We start from the raw sequence: 8,029 nt of genomic DNA, 5'->3' as shown, positions 1-8,029 counted from the left end.
TAGTCCAGATCCATGCAGCCAAGAACAATTTCCATGTTCTCTTTCCAGTCCTTAAAATTTTCACCATTAAGGACCGGAACTAAATTCAAATTTGCAGATATAGAAGCAATTGACGTAGCTGATTCAAATAAAAAGACAAAGAATTAAAATATGTTCACAACTTAAAATTATCAATGTGCTTAAAAAATGGTATGTCCAAATCAAGATACTTAGTGCACCATCAATATCAAGTCTTTGGACAGTGATATCAACTGCAAGTGATACTCTTGTTGTAATGATCAAACCCTCTTTGGATTGATTCATCAGTCACATGTACAAAACTTTAGAATTATGACATGTCTATCATCACAGGTGTATATGATCTTCGGCCAAATATTAACTTTCCTTTGGGCCAGCTAATACCCGCATGAATGACCATACACACTTACATCCAATGTTCCTCATGAGTTATATCCATGAAAGAGGTCACTTTGGTGACATTTCACTTCATTTGGCTCACTTGAAACAATAGACAACCTTAACGGACAACCAAAGAACAATTAAAACCAATGCACAAAGATACCAAAACCCCAAAAACTTTATCGTACTCCCGCTTGAGCGAGGTACTCTCTCGCTTGGGCGATGTATCCTCGCTTGAGCGAGATACTCTCGCTTGAGCGCAATTGAAACCAATGTTTCTGTTTGATTCTCGCTTGAGCGAGCCTTATGTCGCCCATACACTCACTTGCGCGAGCTGTCGCTTGGGCGAGGATCTCCTCGCTTAAGCGCAATAGAAGCCAATGCTTCTGTTTAGCTCTTGCTTGGGCGAGCCACTCTCGCTCGGGCGAGAGACTCTCGCTTGGGAGAGACACTCTCGCTTGAGCGAGAGCACTGCGACAGAAGACGAACAATGCGATTTCTGCATCGCTGTTCTTCGAAAAATCACCCAGAAATTCAAGAAAAAACAGCAGAAAACAACATTTATTCATTTCAACTCCTTTTATGTGCATATGAAAATCATGAATGTGTTTCTTAATCGATTCATGGCAAAAATAAACACATCAAAACCTTAAATCAAACCAGATTTGGGGAATAACACGAAAACCTAATTTCACACATGAATCATATTGGGGTGACTCTAATACCACTTGTTGGAGAATATCTCCATCCGAAATCAATTGTTAAATGCGGAAGTCCTTATGACCATGGCTTTGTTCCCATAACCTAATGTATATGCCTATACATAAACCCGAATGGAACAACCATTATCCAGACCGAAAAAACCCCAAATGAGTTCATGGTGAAGATGAAGAACATACATTGTTGAGCCATTTTTGGAATCTCGAAGGTATGAGGGTGAGATGATCTTCCAGATGATAGAGCGCCGAATGGTTTTCCTTAGTTTCTCTCTAGAGGGGAATGAGAGAATCCTTAAGCTTTTGGTGTGTTGTGTTATGTTGTAATGAGGAGCTTTATGTCTTATGTGCCTTATGGATGAGTGGATAGTGTTATCCCATTATGGATAACACTATTCTCATCCTTCCTTATTCTCCTCCACCTTTACACTTGAAAACATGTTGCTCTACAAATGGGGACCATAACCCATAAAAGTAACCCCGTAGTGGTTACTACTTTAGTTGCAATAATTCTGATTCAGTCCCTTCATCAAATCAGAAATTGCCCGAAGGTATCTACACTTATATTATTTCATAACACATATGCCCTTAGCCACCAAATTAATTACTTAAGATCATTTTATATTTTGGCTAATTACATAATGACCATAACAAAATTATAGAATTATATTTGTGACCTATAAATTGTCAGGAATTCTTACAATAAAAACAAGAGAGAGGCTTGTATTAATGAAGCTGCAACAAGATACATGTAATGCTGAAAAAGAATTTGGTTTTATCTTAGAGAGGTTAGCAATAGAGAGGCCGAAAATGACCAAAAAACAAAAGAGAAACAACTAAGAAGATTTTGGAGTTTAAGGTTTTACCAATTAATAGGATTTACGATGTAATATTATTAATTGTTTCATCTATGTAATCCACATCACCTAATTAGATAAATATGTGGTTGTGATGGTAATATTCCTTTAAATTGAATTCTTCATACACTACTTTGAGTTAATGTCCATGTCAATTTATGGATTTGAATAATTCAACCATGAATTTCTTGATATGGAAAAAGTTAATTTAATATTAAGTGTCTTACACAACAACAAAATAGTCCCCACAAATAAATATCATTACTAATTTCTCTATTTTTAAGTATACCTCCTTTTCTAATACTCGAGACCTTGTTGGCACATTTTTTTGTTTAGTAACACTCCCTCATAATTATAATTAACTTGTCTTTCATTTATTACACAAAAAAATATGGTACCTTCATTAACTTTAACTTATTGAATGAAAGGAAGTGAATCAATCATAAATAATTTCACGTAGTTCCGCGATTTTTACATTTTATTAAAAAAACATCAAATATCAATTGAAAGTTCAAAATGTATTCATGAAACATTGTTTGTTTATAAAAAAAAATACTACTACTCTTATTATTATCAGGAATCATAAACCATAAATAGATGAGTAAATAAGTTGAAACTCATAATTCCTTTATAATAACATGTATAACAATTATGTAATTTAGGAAAAAAAAAATAAATGATCAAATATATAATATTACAATCCACAATTACTAACATATATATAAAGTGTAATTAAAAAGTTATAATATATAACAATTCATTATTAGCAACTTATATAGCAATCAATAACATATAACAATTTATGGTAAACCCAATACCATGAGAGTTAGAAGATGTATGTTTCAAATCAAGAAAATGAGAAAATAACACCTATATATATATACCAATTTAGTAAATAGTAACATATATAATAATTATGAGACATATATAATAATAAAACTCACACAAAATTGGTAATTAAAGCTGCATAGTTCATTAAAGAATTCAAACAACAATATAACATTATTATATAGTATTTATTTTCTTAATATGTAGTTCGGTCCAATTCAATTTGAATGGTTCCTAAGTTTCCAAAATCATGAACTAAACTAAACTTAAACACTTCCTTAAAAAATCAAACCGAACCACAAATCCTAACCAAACTAAATTTTGTAGTTCGATCCCACCGATTTCGCTAAATTGTTGCTTACATCCGACTATTGCATTTGTTTTCACTGAAGATTTTCTCATATTATGACTAAAATTTTAAACCACATACTATTAAAGTCATCATTACAAATAAATGTAGCACGTAATATTTATAATTATAATATAAATAATAACATTATCATTTAAAATAGTTTGTTTTATAATTTTACAGATAATTAACTCAATAAAAGACAACCTTTTTTTTTACTAAAGAAACATTATAAAAATTAGAATTCGTAAATTTTATTTTAATAGTAGTTTATATTATTTTTTATTACTGATTTCATTTTTAAAAGAAAATGGTAGAACGATTATATATGTACTAGTTGCTATTCATAAATTTTATTTTAATAGTAGTTTAGATTATTCTTTACTACTGATTTCATTCTTAATAGAAAATTTTAGAACGATTAAAAATAATATTACTTGCTACTTTTTTATTCATATACAGGTGATCCCTTTCTATGTAATGTTGAGTAAGAGATCATCAATCATGACCTTAACCAAATAATTTTTAAAAGCTTGTCTTAAAATAAGAAAAGTTCCACTAATCGACAATATAGAGTTGATATAACCAAAAAATGACAAAGTTAAAAAGGTTTGAATATAAAACTTGATTTAGAATGAAATCTCTGGGTAATGAAGCAAACACAAGTTATAAACCATACTTTTTATAAACACCAATAATGCAAATGTACAGAAACACAATACATGCATACAATGGCAGCCTTTCAACATTATTATTATTATTATTATTATTATTATTATATTTAACAAAAGCAGCTCAACAAAACAAGTCCAACAAATGTAACAACCCACTTAATTATAATATCACGTCCAAACCAAAAAATATAGTACGGAAAATATATCACATAATTTGTTTAAACACTGACAAGCTTTTCACACGCCACAATAAGCTTTAATATGAGCACTGTATGTAAGGTTCAATAATGCAAGATGATCAAACGGCTTATACTTCAACGGGTGTTCATCATCAATTAGCTCCTCGGGTACTTCTAGAATCCCTTTGTAGAAGGCAAACAGACCAAGAGAGTACCTTGTTTCATTCCCATTCATCACAACTTTATGTATAGGAGATTTTATTCTGTCGTTACTCCAAACCTGTATTTAGACACCAAACAAGGCAAGCAACTCATCAACATTATTAAAATCATTCGAGTCATTTTTTTCTATATTCCTTTAGCAAATAAAATAATAATGTAATAGAAAGTTTTCTTAAGATAGGAACTCATTCTTACCAAGATTTATCTGAGCTTTATCAAAACAATATGAAAACAAACTTTAGAAATAATATATCAGTATTTTGGATGTATACTTAGAAAATTAGTACCTCAAAAATTAAATTAGAAAGATTTGCGATGTCTAATATGCATCAAGTTCGTTCTCTGTCGCACATGGCAAGCATCTAGAATACCATTTGAGATGGATATCAAATGCCAGGTTAGTCACAACGATGAATATGGTGACCATTTTAATCTTTTCTGGATTAAGTTAGTAGACACAATCATTAAAGGGTTAAGTTGGTTAAACATAAATCTTAAACAACATGTATGACATTTTTCTCAGTATAAGGTTAATCAGTACCCCATATGGAAGATTTGACTTAGCCCATGCTATCTATGTTAAGTGTGGGATAAATACAAGTCATGATAAAAGGTAAGACGTCAACACAACAATTTGAAAAAGGTCAACACTGGTACCCCAAATTCACAGGGACTCACTTCTAATGTCTCACCCGAATAATGTCCATAAATTGTAGATAATCTAATTGATTACACAATCAAATGTTTTATAACGTATCTATCAACTCTTTTATACGTATTTCAATAGGCTTGTGAGGAAAACAAGAAAATAAGTTTATTTCAACATTATTTTGTATTAATGAAGCTTACAATTAAACTGTTTAGTCATACATATTACATACCATTATTAGGGTTTTTTCCTTTCTATCATCCAATCAGAAAGAATTTAAAAGTACATGAAAATGATTTACCAAAAGAATAAGTAACAACTGCAACTTTTTTTAATTAAACATCTCTGGTTTATCAATAAGAAGTTGGTTCAATTGGGTTAGTTAAGGTCTCACTAGCTTTCTAAATCTCATATAAGTTCAAAGACCAAAGCTCAAGCCCAAAAAACTATATTTATTAGATGAGACAATCATACATCTAAAAAAATTCATTCTTTTTTTATAGGTTGAAGGGATATATAGTGTTAGTGAACAAAAAATGTATCTTCAAGATTAATTTGTCAATTAATTTTAAGAAGGAAATAAAAACATATTTTTTTAATTTTAAATTAAGATAGTTATATAATGTTTTTTATAAATAAATAAGCACTAAAGTGATAGATTATTATCAAATCTATTTTCTCATTCACTAATTATTTATAATAATATTATATAACTCTGTTAATATAAAACTGAAAAATATATTTTCTTTTAGCCTTCCCTTTAGAAACCAACTCTTGACCATACCACACTTATAATATTCAGAATCATTAGAATAAAAAGTAAACATCTAATTTCTTTAATCTTATCAGTTAATTTATTTTAGTCTTATGTCAGTAGGGGTTAACCTATTTGACTAAAACTTTGCTTACACTACTTATCATTTAAGTCCAATTGTCCAATTTTACCCTTCATAGACCATATGTGTTGACTGTAAATTGTGATTGAGTTTTATGGTTATCTCTAACTTAACATTAAGTTTTCCATAATAAGTAAAGTCAGAAATAGAGAATAAGTTTATCCCAAAGCCTTCATTAATTGTCAATTTCATACCATGAGTGCGTCCCCAGCCATGACGACAAAGGAAGCAGGAGAAGAGAAATCAACATCTATCCAATTCCCATCCTTTGTCTCGACCATGAGTGCATTAACATGATTCTGGTGAAGAATTGTTGTGAAGCTCTTGTCAGTGTGAGACACAAAACCCAACTGAGGCATGATATGTTCTGGGGCTTTGTGTGCCAAAACCCGAAGTAAATAACTTGTAGACCCTATGTATTTGTCATAGTGCTCCACCAAACCATAACTTTCAAATATCATTCTAGACACCATCCTATTCAATTCTTCTGATACCTTTGCATACTCAAACAAATATGTACTGTATAAATCCACAAGAACATAAGGTGGTTAACCAAGAATTTGAGTATTCAATGATTCAAAATTTATCATTTCATTACTTTTTTGCATCATTCTCACTTTTGTTTGATGAAATATAGACTCTGTATAGCACAATTAGTTGATGATAAGCTATATCAAGCTAATAATCTAGCTGAGAGTGTATAAATTAGCTGATTAGATTGGAAATTGTTTGATAATATTAGTAGATAATCAAGTTGATGGATATAAAATAAAATAAGCCCATGTCTTATAAGAATATAAGTTATATCAAGTACCTAACCAAATATAAGTTTATAGGGTTATTGTTTATTAAATAAGTTTATGAAACAAATATTAACAAATGACTTATTATATTTTTTTTTATCAGATGGAATATTTAGGTAACTTACAAACTCCTAATAAAAAATATAATCATAAATTCATATATATGAAGATGAATAGGTTAATTGTTAATCATGAATATATTTATTAAAACCTCACTTATTATCCAATACTTTTTATTCCAGATTAATTATTACTTTTGATTCCAGATTAATTATTAACTTAATAGTTACGATGAAGGAGTGATAAGGTAGTTTGATGGTTAAGATATAGGTGTTTGAGGTATAAAGTGAATAAGGTTATTAGTTTGAGCCTTACATATAACAAACTTTAAAGATAAAAAAATGGACTTATAAGATGATTTAATGGTTCGGCAGTCAAGTGATGAAAATTAATGTTTTGAGTCTCACCCACAACAAATACTAACATACTAAAAATTTTGGATACAAAAAAACTATAAACTTATATAAGATTAACCAAGTATATAAGATGGCGTGATTGTTAATAATAAAACCATATGACAGTCACTCATGTAAAATGATTAAATAAAGGCAAAAACTAAAATTATGTGGGTATGTACCAGAATTGATCATTTCCATTTGGCCACATTTCTTGAACGAAACATCCAATCCCTTCAACCGTTGTTCCCTCATCTATGCCCATGCTTTCATGTAGAGGAATCTTGGGATGCTGTCCAACGTAACCTTTCAATGGCTTGCCCTCATAAATGTTTTTCATTTTGGTTTTTGTTGGGAGATCGAACAGCTCCTTAAGGGAACGGAATACACCATTTTGAAGATCATCAGAAGAAGCTTTATCATACACAACTATAAAGCAGCCATGCTCTTCAAATGCATGCCGCACACTTTTGCATGCTGATAACCAGGAATTTGTACCCGGCTTCAAATTTTCCTTTGTAAAATCTAGAACAGGAAGCCCAACTTGTTCGTCTGAACTCATTGATTATGCTTTTTAGTTGAATATTGGTATTGGTATCTTGACAAACCAGGGCATTCGCAGAAATATATAGAAACAATGTTTGCTGATATAGTGATATGGGTCAGATTTTGACAAACCAGGGATTTATATTAGCATATAAAGAGAGGTTGGGTTAATGAGTAGGGGACATTGTCTAAAGAATGAAAGAAAAAGAAACCAGATTATTAAGTGTAACAATTCTCATAATATGACAACGTCATTTGCTTAAGATAATTTTCTAATTATCAATTAAGTACCATGATTATTGTGTATTTAATTTTTACTTTTTAATTAAGTTTAACCATTCTCAAATTTTGGTGCAACCAGAACTACCATGACATGATTGTGTATTTAATTATTTATTTTGCAATATGCATATTTGGTCCCCCCACTGACTGACTGCAACCCCTAGGACCACTGTC

The 8,029-nt window shown here is 30.5% G+C and overlaps 1 protein-coding gene across 1 annotated transcript; it reads right to left on the bottom strand.

The window, feature by feature from the left end:
* LOC109335272 (probable 2-oxoglutarate-dependent dioxygenase AOP1) lies at window positions 3,922-7,685 on the bottom strand. The gene is made up of 3 exons (XM_019571402.1): window positions 7,210-7,685; window positions 5,964-6,288; window positions 3,922-4,282 (listed from the first exon to the last, which is right to left on the bottom strand). The coding sequence occupies exons 1-3, from the start codon at window positions 7,587-7,589 to the stop codon at window positions 4,061-4,063; spliced, it is 927 nt and encodes a 308-aa protein (XP_019426947.1). The 5' UTR covers window positions 7,590-7,685; the 3' UTR covers window positions 3,922-4,060.

This window comes from Lupinus angustifolius, chromosome LG20 (assembly GCF_001865875.1).
Source record: "Lupinus angustifolius cultivar Tanjil chromosome LG20, LupAngTanjil_v1.0, whole genome shotgun sequence".
NCBI lineage: Eukaryota > Viridiplantae > Streptophyta > Magnoliopsida > Fabales > Fabaceae > Lupinus > Lupinus angustifolius.
This window is presented reverse-complemented; position numbering and strand designations above follow the sequence as displayed.